This window comes from Syngnathoides biaculeatus, chromosome 11 (assembly GCF_019802595.1).
Source record: "Syngnathoides biaculeatus isolate LvHL_M chromosome 11, ASM1980259v1, whole genome shotgun sequence".
NCBI lineage: Eukaryota > Metazoa > Chordata > Actinopteri > Syngnathiformes > Syngnathidae > Syngnathoides > Syngnathoides biaculeatus.
Genome location: NC_084650.1, coordinates 18,019,942 through 18,038,331, shown reverse-complemented (window position 1 = coordinate 18,038,331; position 18,390 = coordinate 18,019,942). Strand labels below are relative to the sequence as shown.

General features: G+C 46.8%; 1 protein-coding gene across 1 annotated transcript in view; it reads left to right on the top strand.

Annotated features, from left to right (window-relative positions):
- The window catches only part of LOC133509035 (protocadherin-11 Y-linked-like), a 69,355-nt gene extending 51,751 nt beyond the window's left edge, over window positions 1–17,604 (top strand). Inside the window, exon 4 of the mRNA XM_061835670.1 lies at window positions 16,625–17,604. Within this exon, the coding sequence (XP_061691654.1) occupies window positions 16,625–17,052 (428 nt within the window). The 3' untranslated portion in view covers window positions 17,053–17,604. The remainder of the gene's footprint in view (window positions 1–16,624) is intronic.
- The last annotated feature ends 786 nt before the right edge of the window (window positions 17,605–18,390 follow it).

Below are 18,390 nucleotides of genomic sequence, written 5' to 3'. Positions count from 1 at the left end.
ATAGATCAAGGGGGAAGAGAACGGATCTAGAGGAGTATGAAGAAGCTCTAGTGGATGAAAGGGGAAGGTTTCGATTTCGGCTTGAAAGAAGAGAGAGGATCGAGAGGAGTCAAGGTGAGATGTACTGGCGGGGGCAGGAGAGGAAAGGAGAATGAGAAAACGGAGTTCCAGAAACGTAGAGAGGAGAAGTGAAAAGAGCAGATATAGATGGGGAAAAAAAGTTCTAGAGTAAGAGGGTAGCTCTAGAAGAGAAGAGTGGAGATTTGGAGAAATGAGGAGGTTTAGCGACGAGAATTACTGGTGAAAGGTGGAAACGGTGATCCAGAGAGATAGAGAAAGCGAGAGAGAGGCTAACTAGCGGTGAGACAGATCAAGAAGAGAAGCAAGGAGATATGGAGATGAAGGGAGGAATGTAGAGGAGGGTCAAACAATCAGACACACGAATAAAGATCTGTAGAAGGAGAAATAGAAAACGGAGTTTCAGAGATGTAGAGAGGAGAAGTAGAAGTGAGAGGTGATATGTAGCGGTGAAGAGAGCAGATATAGATGGGACAGAAAAAAAGGTTCTAGAGTAAGAGGCTAGCTCTAGAAGAGAAGAGTGGAGATTTGGAGAAATGAGGAGGTTTAGCGACGAGAATTACTGGTGAAAGGTGGAAACGGTGATCCAGAGAGATAGAGAAAGCGAGAGAGAGGCTAACTAGCGGTGAGACAGATCTAGAAGAAAAGCAATGAGTTATGTAGAGGAAGGGAGGAATCTAGAGGAGGGTCAAAAAATCAGACACACGAATAAAGATCTGTAGAAGGAGAAATAGAAAACGAGGGAAGCAATGATCTTGTGTAGGGAGGGGATTTAGAGGAGACAGAAGTAATCTAGAATAGAAGACAGGAGAGATTAGGTGTAGAGAAGAAGGGAGAGAGAGATACATTCTAGCTGGGTAAAGATTTAAGGAGCAGAGAGGAGAAGACAGGAGATGTAGAAAAAGAAGGTCCAGTGGAGAGATGGACAATCAAGAGAAGGTGAGCGATGAGATCTCAAGTACGAAGTGAAGGGAGACCGAGAAGGAAGTAGACGTGATCTAGAGAAGAGAGGAAAGCTCCGCCACACTCTCTTTTTCCTAGTTTACCTGACCCCCCCCCCCCCGCTCTTAAGGACGTACACTCATAATTACAAATGTTACAGTACTTATGCAGCCCATCAATGTGTTTTATAATGACAGCGTCCGCCAATGCTGCTTTAGTTAGCAACACAATCTGGACAACGTAGAGCAAAGACGAGCTAGACATGCTGCTTATGTTTACTTTCGATATTAATGGAGAAAGTTAAAAAAGAAATGCCGTTGTTTTAAGATGCAATGACTGTCGGAGTATGTGAATAAAGTGGTTAAACTGGACGAGATTTTCTCTTTTCCGAGTGGGAAAGATCTGGTTTGAAACCAAAGTAGAAAGCGCAGGATGAGATGGTGTGTCATTTGAAAATTCCACCTTGGCGCAGCCTGATCCAGGATGAAAGCATAGACAATACAGTGCACAAAAAGCTAATTCTGTATTTTAAATATAGGATGCAAAATAACGTTAACCTTACAACGCTTTGGGAGCATCAATCGCCCGCCCCCTCCGCCCCCCTGTCGGTAGCTCGTGAGAGGCTGGCTGTTTGAAAGTAGACCTTGGGGTAAAAAAAAAAAAAAAAGTAGAGGGCGAAAGAGAAGTAATGAGAGGAAGAAGAGAGCTCTGGAGAAGAAGGTCAGGATTCTCTGATGTGACGTTGTCATGACTAAACCGGGTTTTGTGCAAAAAAGGTCATGGCGGACCAATACCGTACCTTCTGTCACGGCTGTGATTTGTTCTCTGTGTGTGTGGGGGGGGGGGGAAGGCTCCCGCCTCTCACCCATTTCACACGGTCAACTGTTTGATTTGCGGCATATTGTGTTGCTGTAGGAAAGTTAACACAATATGTCACGAAACTGTGTTTGAAGCCAGTACTGCATCAAAAGCAGGGATATTACCGTTCCTCCGCACTCCCCCAACAGCCCCTCATCCCATGACGGTGGCTTTCACTTGGTGTACGACACGGGGGGCCGGGGGAGTCAAGTAGTGTGAAAGTGTTTTGGCAGAGGGGCGAGCGCGGGGAGGAGTCGGTGCCTCCTTCTCCCGCTTAATCCTCCGATATTAATGCTTTCTCCGCGTGTAAGGATTAGCCTCTCGCTTGAGCTCCAGCGGACTGGGTCACGCTTGCCCCGGCGACCCAGCCACGAGGCCACGTCGGTGGCCACGTGTGCCGCGCTCAACCCCCCACTGCCCTCTATCTCTCGGAGCTCGGGCGCCGGCGGATTGTTTGCTCCCGAGCGTGGTGCCGAATACCCAATGACGGGACGGCGGCAGCGGCGGGCGCGCGTCTCCCCGGGCAACGCTTTCCACGCCTCCCCTCAATTAACCTCACCCAAAAAAAATACACGCGCGCGCTCAGGAGATAACGTGCACTTTGATATGCACCGTGCAAAGTCATACGGCACGGACACGCGTCAGGGTCACGGGGAGGCTGGAGCTCATAATTCATATCTCACGCACTCATAAACACACGCGTGCGCGCACACTCACAGCCTAGTGCAGGACGCTAGTGCAGGACGCTGTATTTACAATTCGGGTCACACAAGCACAGATTAAAAAAAAAAAAAAAAAGGCCAACGTGGGTCAGTGGTGCTGCTGACTATATACTGACACACACACGCACACACGCACACACACACACACGCGCACACACACACGGTGGAAGGGCAAAGCATCGCTTACAATGTTTGTTATGCTGAACACAGTCCCAGTTTAACACGGAGCACACACACACACACACGTGCACGCATACACACAATGGTTAAAAACAAAACACACTGACTGACACGCATGCAAAATGGAAACACACATGCAGCGCATCATAGTACGACAGTAACTGTGTTACACTACGACTGCAATACACACACAAAAAAAACAAATACGCACACACAATTTGAACACAGTTGAAACATACAAAGGAAATACTTCCACTCTCACAAATACCAAAAATTGCTACACACAACAGCACACACGCACAGCCCCCCTGCCTACCCCACACAACTTTAACAAGGTCAAAAACATGAATATACACACAGGATCATTGTTACAATGTAATAGACACTTGTATATAAAAAAAAAGCTTCAAATAGCTTTATTTAGCTTTATCCTCGAAGGGCAGATCGGTTTTCAGACAAGTTGGGTGACATGAAAACATTTACAAACACAGATCGAAAGACACTTCATCAGTGACAATCACGATACGTGTACACCAGACAAAACCAGCGGATCAGATAGTAATAAGCTAGTAATAACACGTTATAGTAAATAAACACTTATGTCTCTCAGGTTTTCAATGTCTGGCTTTTCTGAACTAGACTTTTTTTTTTCTAGAGGGAGCTCAGGTCAGTCATCCGGGCTTTATAATCTTGGAGCAGATATCGAAATCAGATTTAAAACACACAAAGACACACCACTGACACAAATACAGACGCACAAAAACAACACGCGCCTAAAACCAAACACGCACACAAAAATGACACACGAGCACTCAAACACAGGAACAACATTTGAGTCCATTAACGCAGACTGGCACAAAGTTCCTCGGGGTGCGAGATCTCTCCGACCTTCTGATTTGTCGTCTGACTTTCGAGTCACTAAACTCTCTCGTGGCCGCCGGCGTCCGATTGGCCGGGCCGCCGCTGGGGGGGCGGGGCCAAAGCCTCCCGGGCTAGTGGACTGCAAAAAGGACGCGTCGGATGTCGCATCACATCACTCAAATCCGCTGGCTTCGGGGACCCGATGATGTGTGTGGGTGCGTGTGTATTTGTGTGTGTGTGTCCAGAGGGTCCATGTTGTTCTGCTCCAATTGTGTCGCACACTCAGACACCAGCACTGTCCTCCACGGTCCACTCCCTGTCCATTTCTTGGTGCCCTTTGAACCCTGTTGGCTGACTTGAGACTTCCCGGGGGTCTGAGTGTGCGTGTGTGTGTCTGTGTTCATGTGTGTATACTGACGCTTAAAGATGATTGGATGAGTTTGCTGAACACGATCAAGTGTTTTTACTGCGATTCAACTACAGGGGGCGCTACACACTTACGCATGAACAGATGTTAACGAACCAGTCGCCGATGAACATTGCCATAGCTTTTATTTTAACAAAGACAAGCAAATCAGACACATAAAAACGAACTCACAAATGCAACCATACGCAAGTCTAACCCAGTTAAAAAAATTGCTATATTCAAATTAATTTAAATTAAAACAACTAGAGTAGGAATTAGGTTATAAGTTTTCTTTAGACAAGGCTGTGGAATATTTGTTAGTGTGTGCTGAATTTATTTTCCTTTGGAGGGATTTGTATTTAAATGTGTTTTATTTATTTGTGAAAATAAATACTTTTGTTTGTCATTTTATTGTTGTAACTGGTGTTTGAGAAGGACAGGAAGTGACGTGTTGCGATGAGAGAGAGATGTGATAGCGTGTCGTTTGAGTGGACAACTCAAATCATGCCGTAACGTGGTGGAGTTAGCCGCTAATGCAGAGGCTAAGCGGATGCACGGAACGTTGCTAGGACGCCAGCGACAAGCTAACACCAGCTAGCAAGGCCTGTGTCGGACCACGAGGAAAAAACTTAGCAACATATCAGACCGTCAGGACTTGGATGAGGCAGGACCGTTGGACACAACCCTCGGAGTTTGAAACACTGCAGGGACATTGGGGTTGGAATTTCTTTTGTTTTGCCGGCTATGTTCATTTTTGTATGGCCCCTTAAGTTATCTTGAATTAGCTTAGCTCAGATGTACATCGCGTGTACTTTGTACATGTACTTTGCTTATTTGAATGAGTGTTTGTTTTGTACTTATATTTGATTTTTCATCCTTCATTTTGTAAATAAATGTTCACACCAGGTCTATTATTTGACCATATACAAGACAGTTAAAAAAAAAGTGGGGAGTTTATTTGGTAGCATTATTATTTAAATTTATATATTATTAATATTATTTCAAAGACCTTTTGAGAGGGAATAAGTGCACAAGTAAAGAGTAAAGTTGTAATAGAAGTTTAGAGTAAGTACCATTAAGTTAATTGATTAGTTCCTAATTTAGATTGTGGAAAGAACTCAGGTTAGCTACCTCTCGTCAAAGTCACTTCGAAGACCCTTCCACGCAGAAAAAGAAGATCTGGCATTGTCAGCCTGTGAGGGGCACCCTTCTCGCTGCCCCTTAAAGTAATATTTGTACCTCGCTTTCCTTGAGATGTTGCTATCTGTGAAAGGTAGACATAGGATGATGGTTGAATTGACTTGTGTATTTTCTGACTACTGAGGTAATATCGGAGACATGAATGTCTGTGTGTGAAATGGGCTAGTTCACCACTGGCCCCTTCTCGCCGAACCTTGTTTTGCATGAAAGGTAGACTTAGAATGGGTAGTTTAAACCTACTCACAAGTTTTGTGACTTTTGAGAGGAAGGACAATCTTTTCATAAAAGGGGGCTACTTTCTTACTGGCCCTCAAAGCCGGCTTTTCCCCTCAAAGACACAGAAAGGGGAATTGAGGTTGGCTCACGAATTTCTCAGCTTCTTAATTCATATCAAAAAACAGTCTGCGTGTGCTAAGGGGCTACTTTCTCAGCGATCTGGGAAGTTGGCTTTTCTGCTTTGCCATTGTCCTCGCTTTGGGTGGGTAGAAATCCACCCCAAATTTCTCAGTTCTGGATACAGTCAGAAGTAGGACTGTCTGTGTGTGAAAAGGGGCTACTTTCATACTGACCCTCCAAGCTGGCCTCTTCCTCTGAGTCATCATCCTGTATGAAAGGCACAGAATAGGGAGGAAGTGGAACTCGATGCATCAATTCCCCAGCTTCCAACGTAGTATCACAGGCATTATGGCAGCTGTGTAAAATGGAGTCTGTATGAAGACCACTCCCTGGTCCCAGTTTTTCGCTGTTCCCCACTTTCGTTAGCCCTTTCTATGAAAAGGGATAAGCGGAAAACTCAAACGACTGCGGAAGTTTAACACCGTCGTCCTGAATGGTACCGGACAGATGTGTGAAATCTGACATCGGAAAACCCAGACTGGGGTATGAAGTTTAACACCGGATGAGCTTCTCGCACCCTGAAGATCTGGAATTCATCAACCACGAAACCCACAAAAGGGCAGTTGTAAACGGGTGCAACCACGCTTCTACTTTGACCGGAAAGGTCGCCGAAAACGCAGGATCCAGCGGACCCTGGGGGTAAGTCCCGCGGACCGAGGGTCGTGCGGTTATCGTCGGGGGCTGTTGACACGCTGCCCTCCCCCGCGTTTGGGTGAAAGTTGGCTTCTCAATATTTCAAGTGAGCTGCAGGAAATGTGCGAGGCGCGGGGAAGCGTGTTTGATTCATTATTCAGCCGCCTCCCGCTCGCTCTCGTGCTGCGTGAGCGAGATAACGCCTCGGCTTCACGCCGTAATTCGTTTGCATCACAGATTAGACGTGAGAGAAAGACGGAAAAAAAAAAAAACAATCCCGGCAAATTCTGGTTCTTCTTCTTCGGTGGGGGGAAAAAAAAAAACGGAATAACAGGCAGGAGCGCATTGTCCTGCGTTTTTGTACATTTTTGTTTTTATCTTCAATGTTTAACATAGCAAAGCTAAGATTTAGCCGGCAGGATGAGCGAGAAGACGTGACGACGGTAACCTTCGCCTCCCTCCTCCCCCGCCGCCGCCGCCGTCGCGGTTCAAGCGGACGTGGAAATAAGCGTCAAAGAAATCTCCCGCCAACTTCCTGGCTGGCCGTCAAATCCGCCGTGGGAAAGGGAAGAAAAAAAAAAATCCCCCAAACCAGACGCTAACAAATCCATTTTCTTTTTTTTTTCCCTTCATCCCGCTTTTTCCTACCCGGCCGCCTCGTTACGTATGCAAATGAGGCAGTTCTCCCTCCGCCTCCCCGGCCGAGCGCCTCGTTGCGCGCGGGCCTCGGGATCCTTTACAAAGGAGATACTATGAAAGCGGGGGAGCGAGGTGGGGGGGGGGGGGGGGGACGGCGCTAAAAGGGAAGATGATGAAGATGACGATTCGCACGAGTCGCGAGCTTTTCCCCGTGACGTCGGACGGCGTGAAAGGTACCTGACGCTTGCTACTTTGCGAAAGGTGCGGGTATGGCAAGGGGGTTCACGTCGACAAATTAGATTTCACACCCCGCTAACAGGCTTTCTCTCTTACAAGCGCACACGCCGAAGCTCTGGCGTACACACTCGCACGAGCTCGCATTTCCGCTCCCCGACACACACTGAATCCCTCACGGTGCACGGTTCCAAACTTTTCGCTCCATTTGAGCTCGCGAGCGTGGCGTCGGCGCCGCGGCAGCTATCACGCGCCACATTGCATTACGGGCAAAGCGGGCCCCGGGGCGCCGTCGCATTTAGCTGGTGCATGGCTTATTTGTTCGTTTCACGTGGAGAACATGAGAGAGAACGCCGCCGCGGCCAAGATAACAACTTCCTCTTTATCTCCTCTTAGATAACTACACAAAGCTCCAATACAATAAACTCACTATGTACTGATTGCATTTGTGTGTATGTGTGAGAGAGAGGGAGAGAGAGAGAGAGAGAGAGAGAGAGAGAGAAAGAGAGGGAGAGAGAGAGAGCAGCATGTCCTCATAAAACCGTTTTTCGTTCGGATTTTAATTTTCGTGTCACCTTGGTCAGAAATGAGCATATTTGCATTTTAACACAATAAGACGTGATTGACGCACGGCCAAAAAATGACATACAACACAGAATACACAACTGAAATACACACACACACAGACACTTGCCGAAACAATTGAAACACACGCTGATGCTTGCAATTCAGCATAAACAATTGCACGCGCACAACTGAAACACGACTAAACAAGCTAACACAACAAACACAACAGCAATTGAAATACACACACACATACACACACACACACACACACACACAAATCAGGTCATCAAACACGTAAAATAAAAATATTTGGTTTTGAAAAAAAAACAACCCAATAACGGCAGAATGGTGGATCAGCTGGTAGCAGCGTTGGCCTCACAGTTCCGAGGATCCGGGTTCAATACCGGCCCCACCTGTGTGGAGTTTGCGTGTTCTCCCTTGGCAAGACAACACCCCGAACTGGTCGCCAGCCAATCACAGGCTACGTAAAAACAACTATCCGCACCTTTAGGCAATTTAGGGTCTTCAATAAACCTACCGTGCATTTATTTTTTTTTTTTCGAATGTGAGAGGAACCAGGGATAGCACGGTGGTTCAGCGTTGGCCTCGGGTTCGATCCTGGACCCGCCTCGGTGGAGTTTGCATGTTCTCCTCGTGCCTGCGTGGGTTTTCTCCGGGTGGGCACTCCAGTTTCCTCCCACATGCCCAAAAACATGCAACATTAATTGGACACCAAATTGCCCCAAGGTGTGACTGTGAGTGCGACTATTTTGTCTCTATGTGGCCCGCGATTGGCCGGCAACCAGTTCACGGTGTACCGCGCCTCCTGCCTGTTGACAGCTGGGATAGGCTCCAGCACCCCCCGCGATCCTTGTGAGGATAAGCAGCAATAAAATGGATGGATGGTAAAAACAATAGCAGTGTGGCTGATGACGAACTAAGCGAACTGCTCCCAAGTTCAAGAAAGTTCCGGCGTCATTTGGCGTTCTCCAGGAAGTGAACTCTCTCTCCAAGTGTACTTCCTCCTCCAGGGGGGAAACAACATTTTACTGGACTGCTTCCAAGAATTTTTTTTTTAACTTTTCTTCTTCATGTTCTTTATGTTTTTGATAAACGCATTGCAGCGTTGTTTTTGCGCGCGCGGGGCACGTGCGTTAATCAGGGTGCGGTTGCTCAGCGCTGGTTGCGGAAGTTATGAGAAAGAAATTCACTCATAATTCAACACTTGCCTCACTTTACTCCAGAAGACAAAACCTTTTTTTTTTTTTTTTTTTTGGTGTGTTCTACTTTGCGTGAGTGGCGTATCGGAAAATGTCTCTGTTTACCGAGCCTGTGGGAGTTTTTTTTTTTTTTTCACTCCCATGCAGATTGTAGTCGACCTCCACTATTTGCCGGGGTTCCAGTTCAACCCCGAGAGGAAATAGCAAAAAATCTGTGAATAATTGACAGCCGTTATATAAAATAATAATAATAATTTAAAAAAAAAACATACAATACAGTACTGCCGATAAGTTGTCTCTCACAGCAAAACATTTTTCTTTTGCCTAAAAAAAGCGTGAATAAATAAATAAGCGGGATAAGCTGTCTTTGTGAAAAGCTGTGGTTGAATCCCCTTGACCCCCCCCCCCACAAAAGTGGGGAGGGGGGCAGTAAAAAAAAAAAAAAGAAAAAAGAATAAGCCCAAAAGAAAAGCTTGAATAAGTGGGAAAATATCACCAAAAGAATGTGGTGGAATTTCCCCTCCCTTCAAACTTTTTCTTTTTCTGTCTCAAAAAATGTGTAACTAACTGAATAAAATAAAAAAAAAAACTAAAGCATGAATTATGTTATTTTTTACATTCTGGTAAATCATTACACTTTCTGTTCTATGGAGAAACATAACTTCCACTTCACGTGAAATGTTTTGGGCTTCTTGATTTTACAACCAGTTTTCAGTAGCTTTCTGATCATTTCATATTTCATTTCGAGCCAATGAGGATGTGTTTTTTTTTTTCCATACTTGTGGAAAATTTCATGTCCATGAGGAAATTTGTCATTTTCTGGTCAATTATTCCAATTCTCGTCACTGTTTATGTTTCCACTTCGAGATAAATAATTTTACACCACGTCTGTCAAGAAGTTTTCACTCTCGCACTTTGTGCCCCCCCCCGACAAAGTTTCCAAGATGGCAGCTTCCCATTAATGAGTCCCCTGATCCCCGCGGACCCTCCCACCCCCGCCTTCTCACCAGTTGCATCCTGGGAGATCTTTCTGCCGCAGGCGCCAGCTCTGCAAATTTATTCACTTTTGTTAGCTAATTGAATTTTCCTGTCATCGTCGGGCCACACCAGAGGGATGACAACCTCTCTCACTCTTCTTCTTCTTCCGCTTCTTCTTCTTCTATTAATAATCGTAGTTGCTGTCACCGTCGCCCCGCCGCTAATTCTGTAACCGCATCAGAAGTACGTTGATTTACTTTGCGGTTGATGTTATTTGCGTTCAAGCGGGAGTGGGTGCCGCGCATCCTAACGGGGACCGACGTTGGGGAGGGGTCGCTATTGCAGCGAGACGGGCACTTCCTGTTTTGATGTGCATGCTAACGCCAACAAGGCGACGCCGCAGACGCAAACGACTCTTTCATTCTACAACGCGATGACAGCTGCGGTGCTCTCGTATGACACGATGGGAAACAACAACGTGTCCATCATTCAGCCGCACCGTTTTTGGATGAGTGGAAATTTATTTACAGGAGGAAAACTAAAACTACCCAATTTTTGTTTGATACCAGCGAAAATAATGTGGGCACGTCAATCAGTCATGCTCGCGTCGTGTCCTTTGTAGTATTTTGATGACAGAAAACTGGTACCAACGTGAAAAAAAAAAAATCTCATTTGACACAAAAGAAAATGATGTTCCCACGTGTCACTTATGCAACATCAATTGGTCACTCCACTTTTGTAGTGTCTCGGTGAGAAAAACTGATTCAAAGGTAAAAATCACTTAACTCTCTTATTGAACACAATAGAAATTATGCAAATGGGTCCATTGGAAAATTCCCACTAGCCATTGCATTACAACGTCTGAACACTGCGCCATTTTGTACTTTCTCACCATCACCATTTAAAGTTTTTCCATAAAGTCTTCTTCTTCTTTCGGCTTGTCCCGTTAGGGGTCGCCACAGCGTGTCATATTTTTCCATCTAAGCCCATCTCTAACGCCCACTGTCCTCATGTCCTCCCTCGCAACATCCATCCACCTTTTCTTTGGTCTTCCTCTCGCTCTTTTGCCTGGCAGCTCCATCCTCAGCACACCTTCTACCACGATACTCACTCTCTCCCCTCTGAACATGTCCAAACCATCGAAGTCTGCTCTCTCTAACTTTGTCTCCAAAAGATCCAACTTTGGCTGTGCCTCTGATTAGCTCGTTTCTAATCCTAACCAACCTGCTCAGTCCTAGAGAGAACCTCAAAATCTTCAGTTCTGCTTCCTGTTGTTTCTCCAGGGCCACCGTCTCTAATCCGTACATCATGGCCGGCCTCACCCCTGTTTTATATACTTTCCCCGTCATCCTAGCGGACACTCTTCTGAACATAGAACATAGAACACCAGACACCTTCCGCCAACTGTTCCACCCCGCTTGAACCAGTTTCTTCACTTCCTTACCACGCTCACCATTGCTTTGGATTGTCGACCCCAAGTATTTGAAGCCGTCCACCCTTGCCATCTCTTCTCCCTGGAGCTTCACTCTTCCTCCTCCGCCCCTCTCATTCACACACATATACTCTCTTTTAATTCGGCTAATCTTCATTCCTCTCCTTTCCGCTGCATGCCTCCATCTTTCTAATTATTCCTCCACCTGCTTTCCCTGCAGATCACAATGTCATTTGCGAACATCATGATCCAAGGGGAATCCAGTCTAACCTCATCTGTCAGCCCATCCATTACTACCGCAAACAGGAAGGGGCTCAGTGTGGATCCCTGATGCAGTCCCACCTCCACCTTAAATTCTTCTGTCACACCTACGGCACACCTCACCGCTGTTCTGCGACCCTCAGACATTTTCCATAATGTGAAAAACTAAAATTCCTTCCCTCATCATTCTGAGCCATCAGTCGCCGCCGCATTCTGAGATCTGAGAGACGATCATGATGGCATTTTGTCCATTGCTGAGTTTCATCTGCAATGAAATCATTTTAAAAGTAAAAAACTTAAAACTCCAACAGCTGAATGACACAGCAACAAAAATATACACATCTCCGTCCCCATCAATTGACGTTACGTCTTGATATTTGAAGGACACCCCGACAGCTGATTTTTTTTTTCCTCTGGAGTTTTGCAACCGGGGAAAACGGATGTAAAAGTGAAAAACTCCCACTCCCGCCGTCGTGTGGCACAACAGCGAACGTGTACACGCATCCATCACTGCCGTCAATCATTACTCACCATCAGTCGCCATCGCCGCCAAGTGTTTCTTTCGACGGGAAAAAAAAAACTGATGCAAAACTGAAAAACTAAAACTCCTTCACGCTTCTGTGATAAAACACGAATCATGTGCACACATCCATTACACGTCATCAATCGCTCTTGTATTATGACGTCTGAGGGACGACCATTTTGTCCTTGGAAGTGTTTCGTCCCGAGAAAACTGTTATCGAAATGAAAAAAAATGAACATCGAATAATCGTGCGACACGACGGAAAACACAAGACCCCCACGTCCATCACTCGCCATCAATCTCCACCACCCACGTAAGAGGCCAGCGTGTCATTTGAAGCTTTTTTGGCAAGAGAAAAGTGAAAAACGCTTCCACTCTCATGTCAGGAAAGTCAGGGAACACCCTGAACTGGTGGCCAGCCAATCGCAGGGCACACATAAAGAACAATCATTTGCACCTACGGGCAATTTAGAGCTTTCAATCACCCTACCACGCGTGTTTTGAGGATATGGAAGGAAACCGATGGCACGGGTGGAAGGTGGGACATCCAAACTCCACACAGAGGAGGCCGGGATTTGAACCCACAACCTCAGAATTGTGATGCATTTGTGCTCGACCATGCTTCCATTTGTTACACATTCGATTCTTTTCATACAAATAGAAAATTGAGATTTATGGGGCATGTCCAAACCCTAAAATGTAGGTGGTCGCGCTGGTTGTCCGGCGACCAGTCCGGGGCGTACCGTGCCGCTCTCCCGGAATCAGATGAGTTTAACTCCGGTTCACCCGCCACCCAAACGAGGACAAGCGAGGAAGGAAATCTATAAGCAATTACTTGTCTAGGTTATGAATATAGATGCAATTTTTGTATTCAGGTCAGTTCGTGAATTTAAAACAAATACAAGCTCTGTTGCTGTGCAGCTTTAAAAACATCTCTCTCTCGCCCTCTCTCTCTCTCTCTCTCTCTCACACACACACACACACACACACACACACACACACACACGGACACACACACACGCACACTTGGCAGTGGTCAAATATTTATGTGCTCGAGAAGCTGCTGCAGCGTTATTGCACTTGAAGCCGCTTCAGGCACCTTCTGTCCGCTTCTTTAACAAATGTTAAAGTACAAAACGCAACAAAACCAAAGCGGCAAACACACACAGACACACTGAAGATACACAAACGCATCACACATATTCTCATCCGGGACAATCGGAATTTCACACTGCCCGTCACAGCTTTCCACACAGATTTACCCCCGTGTCGCCGTTTTATGTGAAAGGTAAAAGGCAAAGGTACCGAGGCCATTTCTCGCCTTTTCAGGTCGTGTCGGGGGCGTAACGGAGGCGGGTCAGTGGCTGTGTGAAAGGGGATTACCGTAGACCAGAAAGCTTTAGACAGACACGCACCATTTTACCTCCATTTTTTTTTTTTTTTAACCCATAAATGCCACCGACAGCTTTTTACAGTGCGTACAAAATATTTTGACTTTCACACAGCCTATAAAATCACATTTTCTGAATTTTCTTCTCATCTGTTCACTGTTCAGTGTGAAAGGCACCGACTTTAAGGCAAGGGACGGAGATAACCTGGTCATTTTCCACCTTAAGTGCGCGCACCGGCAGCCAAATTGCAGCTGCGCGAAAGGAGATTTAAGGGGTGAAAAGGTTAACAAAATCCAATTTCATACTGTCAATCAACCCCAACTGCGTGAATGGCACCGCCGCTTGGACAATTTCTGCAGGATCGGTGTGAAACAGGCTTCATAAGAACTCGTAAAAAGAAAAAAAAAATTGGAGTGTATTCGTCCTTCAGAAATTGGAGAAATTAATTGAAGAAATGGGACCGATTTTAAAGGGGGTGTCAAACGTTCCTCTATTTAATTCCAATATTTCATATTTTTTAATTTAGTTTTTCTTTCAAGCAATACATTTACATCTTCTTCATTTACTGCCAAACCTGACACATGAAAGCCGCCCTCCCCCCTCGCCGCCTTTCGTCTTATTCCCCTCCAACTTCCTCGCCTCTTCGTCCTCGTCGTCCCCGCGTCCTTTAATTAATTGCCGGCTAATTTAATTCTCGCAAAAAGTAATAAGTTGTTTAAGAGAGAATAAAGAGTGACAAGACAAAGTTCCAATCTGACCCCCGGTTTAATTAGCCGAGACTATGTCCGCGAAATGTTAGAAAGTGGGGTTGGGGGGATGTATGGGGGGGGGGGGGGCGTACAAATACCAACAACCAGGAAGTGAAGACAAGATGGAATGATGTGTAAAAGAAAGAAGCCACTCATCATCACTAAAGAAATGCATTTAATATTTGTCGCATAAAAGACTGTCTGAGGGTGGGGGTGTGTGTGTGGAGGGGGGGGGGGGGGGGGTGTCATACACATGGTAAAATTTGAACCAAGTTTAAAAAAAATACAGTCGAGTTACAACTATTAGCATATTTTCTGATATTCATTTGGACAAATACCCTTTTAACCATGTTTTTCTTTTCATGGCATTTATCCATCCATCCATTTTCTTTGCCGCTTATCCTCACGAGGGTGGCGGGGAGTGCAACATCCGACATGAATTGGACACTCTAAGTTGCCCTTAGGTGTGATTGTGAGTACGGCTGTTTGTCTGTGTGTGCCCTGCGATTGGCTGGCGACCAGTTCAGGGTGCACCCCGCTTCCTGCCCGTTGACAGCTGGGAAAGGCTCTAATACTCCCCTTGTGAGGATAAGCGGCAAAGAAAATGGACGAATGTGTTTCCTATTTTCCGCAACAACAAAAAAATGTTGAAGTTTGTTTTTCCACACAACACAAGTCTATGGTGAGATGGTTTTCAGCACCAAGGACAGCTCCCGTTGGCCTCATTGGTTAGACTCGGATTTAAAGTGACAGCGGTAAATAAATAAATAAACACGAACACTTAAACGCAACAACGCTTTACTTCACTTTTGTGGGCTCGGGTTTCCAGATTCAGCGTGAAAAATCCCCTTTCACGCTGTCGCCAAAATATTTTTTACTTGCGTCGCTGTTGGCTATGGGGAATTTGCCACCTTCACTGGTCCAGCAGTAATCGAGGTGGGACGGGGCTGTGCGAAAGGGAAATACCATCATGGCAGACTGCGGGACAGCATCTTACTGTGTGAAAATTGAAGTAAACTCACCCTTGGCTGGGTTTCGTGTGAAAGGCACATGCTGATCAAAGCCAGATTGACGTTTTCTACACAGATGCAGCAATTTTGCAGAATCTCTGTGTAGAAGCGAATCCCATAATTCAACACTCACTTCCCCCACCTCCACTGTGCTGGGTTCTGTGTGAAAAATGATAAATTTATGGTTTACTTTCGCAGCTTTCAACAGAATCTCAGTGTGAAAGGCGGAGAAAAATGAGAGTTTGTTTCCCTTGTATACAATCCTACTTTGATACAAAGGCTAGCAATTTAAATAGGCCATAATCAGCCTCAGCGATAATAGGAATAATGAGTAATTTTTTTTAAAACAATGTGGCACGAGTACAAAATACAAATGCAAAGTTCATAACTCACCATTTTGCTTGTCCTTAAAGCTCCTCCCTTTAAACCGGAGGCCACAAATTTTAATTTCCACGAAGGTGGGATGGTCGGGGGGAAGGCGGGTGCTGCTGCCTTTTTCCGCCAGGTCCCCCCCCCTCCCCCTCCAACTCACACACCCCCGCACCCCCTTTTCCCCTGGAGCCTCCGCTATTAGAGAATGATCTAATGTCACGCGTGGGGAGAGAAAGGTTACTTCCTGCATATGCTTTTCATGTTTCGCTTTGCCCTCACTGACCTTTTCCAAACTCTTTCTTCTCTTGCTTCCCCCCCCCCCTTTTAGTCGCAGACATCATTCATTTTTTTTCTTCATCGTTTTGGGCTACTAATTGACTTTCTCAAGCATCTGTTTTTTTATTTTTATTTTTCGTCAGTGCGCAGCTTGAACAAAATCATTTGCGCATTTCCATCACCGAGACAGAATTGACGCGCCCCCGTTTCCAGCATGACCTGACCGAAATATGAATTTAAAAAAAAATATATATATACAGCTGCAGTACTTTGATTTGATGTCGTACAAGAGCCTTGTGAAAGCTTTTAGGCACCGCACCCGTGACCGCACCACTGCAAAACGAAAAAAAAAAAAAATCATATTCAACCTCTCTATTTTCTGAATGAAATTTGAGTGAAAACACATCAATGTTTACAGCACAGCGCCATGACACGTTTAATCTTTGACAACCCCCGGGCTGCACCCACCGGGGGTGCACGCGCCCGCTTTTTTTCTCGAAATGACTCGAGACATTCCAGGTTTAATCTCTCGCCCCCCTGCGGGCCCCCCTCTTGGGACGGCTGTCATTTTATTTATTAAGTTAATAGAGAAGAAAAAATCAGTTTGTTGTTGTTTTTTTTCAGTTCCCATGGCAACCAGTAACTGATTGTGTGTTGTGTTGTGTGCCCGCTTCCCCCCACCCCGTCCCCCACTAGACCTGAGGCCCCTACCGGACGTGGCGATGACCGGCAACTGCACGCGCGAGTGCACCGAGTTCGGCCACTCGGACTCGTGCTGGATGCCCGGCCAGCCGTCGCCCAACCGCAAGGGAGCCAAGGGCGCCGCCCCCCCCAAGCTGTCCACCTTCGTGCCTTACCAGGAGACGGACGCCGCCCGGGACCCGCCGGCCCCGCTGCCTGTGGCCAACGGCAGCCCCAAGCCCGTCCCCGTGGAGGAGCGCGGCCCCGGCGGGGGCGGCAGGGTGGCAAACATGCGCTTCATGACCCCCTACAGCAGTGCCTACCCCTTGGGCGCCGCTGCCAAAGACTGCGGCCTGGAGGAGATCCCCCTCAGCCAGACGGTGGAGTTCCACTCGGCCACCACCCCCACGGGACACGCGTCCAAGAGGGAGATCTACCTGTGAGGGCGCCACCCCTGACGCTCCCCCCGCTTCAACCCCCAACCGTCACCCCCTCTTGACGCTGCTCGCCTGCTCTTAAACGCCTCGCAAACCCTCACTACCATCCCCTAAACGCCTCACTGCCCCTCCAGGCGCATCCTTAGTGCTCCTAAACACTTCACTGGGCCCCCTCGGACCCCAACAGCCCCCAAACAGCTCACCACATCCCCAACCACCCTACTCCCTCTAAACTCTGCACTCGGACCCCCGAACACCTCCCTTGCTCACCTAACTACAACCCCAACCGCCTCCCTGAGCTACGTTACTCCTCCAAAAAACCTCATTACTGCTTCAAACCATCTCACTGCCCACTCGAACAGATCTTCCCTTATTGCCCCCCCCACCCGCAAGCACCTCACCGACTCGCCTTTTCCCAATTTAACACTTGCTCTCAAACCCGAACACCTCCCCACCCCCCGAGCCGGTTCCAGAAACTCTTCACTGCCCTATTAAGCAACTTACTGCCCCACCCAAACACCTCAGTGCCCCTCTAACACCGCACTCGACACCTCATCGGTCCCCCCAAGCACCCCTTAACACTTCACCCCCATGCCCCCCCCACCATAACCCCTCCCCCAACTCAACAAACATCTCACCATCCCCAACAACCCCCTTAAGAACCCCCACTCCACCCCCCTGACAACCTCACCTGTGCCTGGCTGTGTTTCACCACAGACCCCCCCCCCTCCACCGTTTTCCCCTTATGCCCCGCCCTCTGCTTTAGACCCTGCCCACCTGGCTCCGTGCCAACCAATCAGCTGTAAATGAGGAAATGGAAGGAATGTAAAGAACACACTTTGCTTTTGTTTCATATTTTTTGCACCCCCCCCCCCCCCACGTAGACTTTGTTGTAAATCCTTACGCAGTATTCCATGTGAAACTCTCTAGCCAGACTTTGGACTTTTTTTCTCTGGACTCCTGTGGAAAGCTTTTGCTGTGACCGTCAAAAAAGTCAAACAACCTGGCCCATTTTTTTGGGGGGGGGATTTTTTTTTTTTTTGAACCAGGACGTTTGTCTCGTTTACATACGGCGGGAATAATTTTTTTTTCTGGTGTATATGTGTAAATATGGCGAAGCTCATGTGACGTCGCGCCTCCGGACTGACGAGTTTTGCGTGTACAGACACTGCCGGGAATTTTTTTTTTCTTCTACAACATCACAACACGTTCGTTACGGGAGTTCATCCACAAGCCCGCCGCGGATGTTATAAAACTGAAATTCTCCTCGTCATCCTCATCTTAATGAGAGCTGAAGGTTGTAATTTGGAATATTGAAGTGAAATTGAAACTTTTTCGTGATTG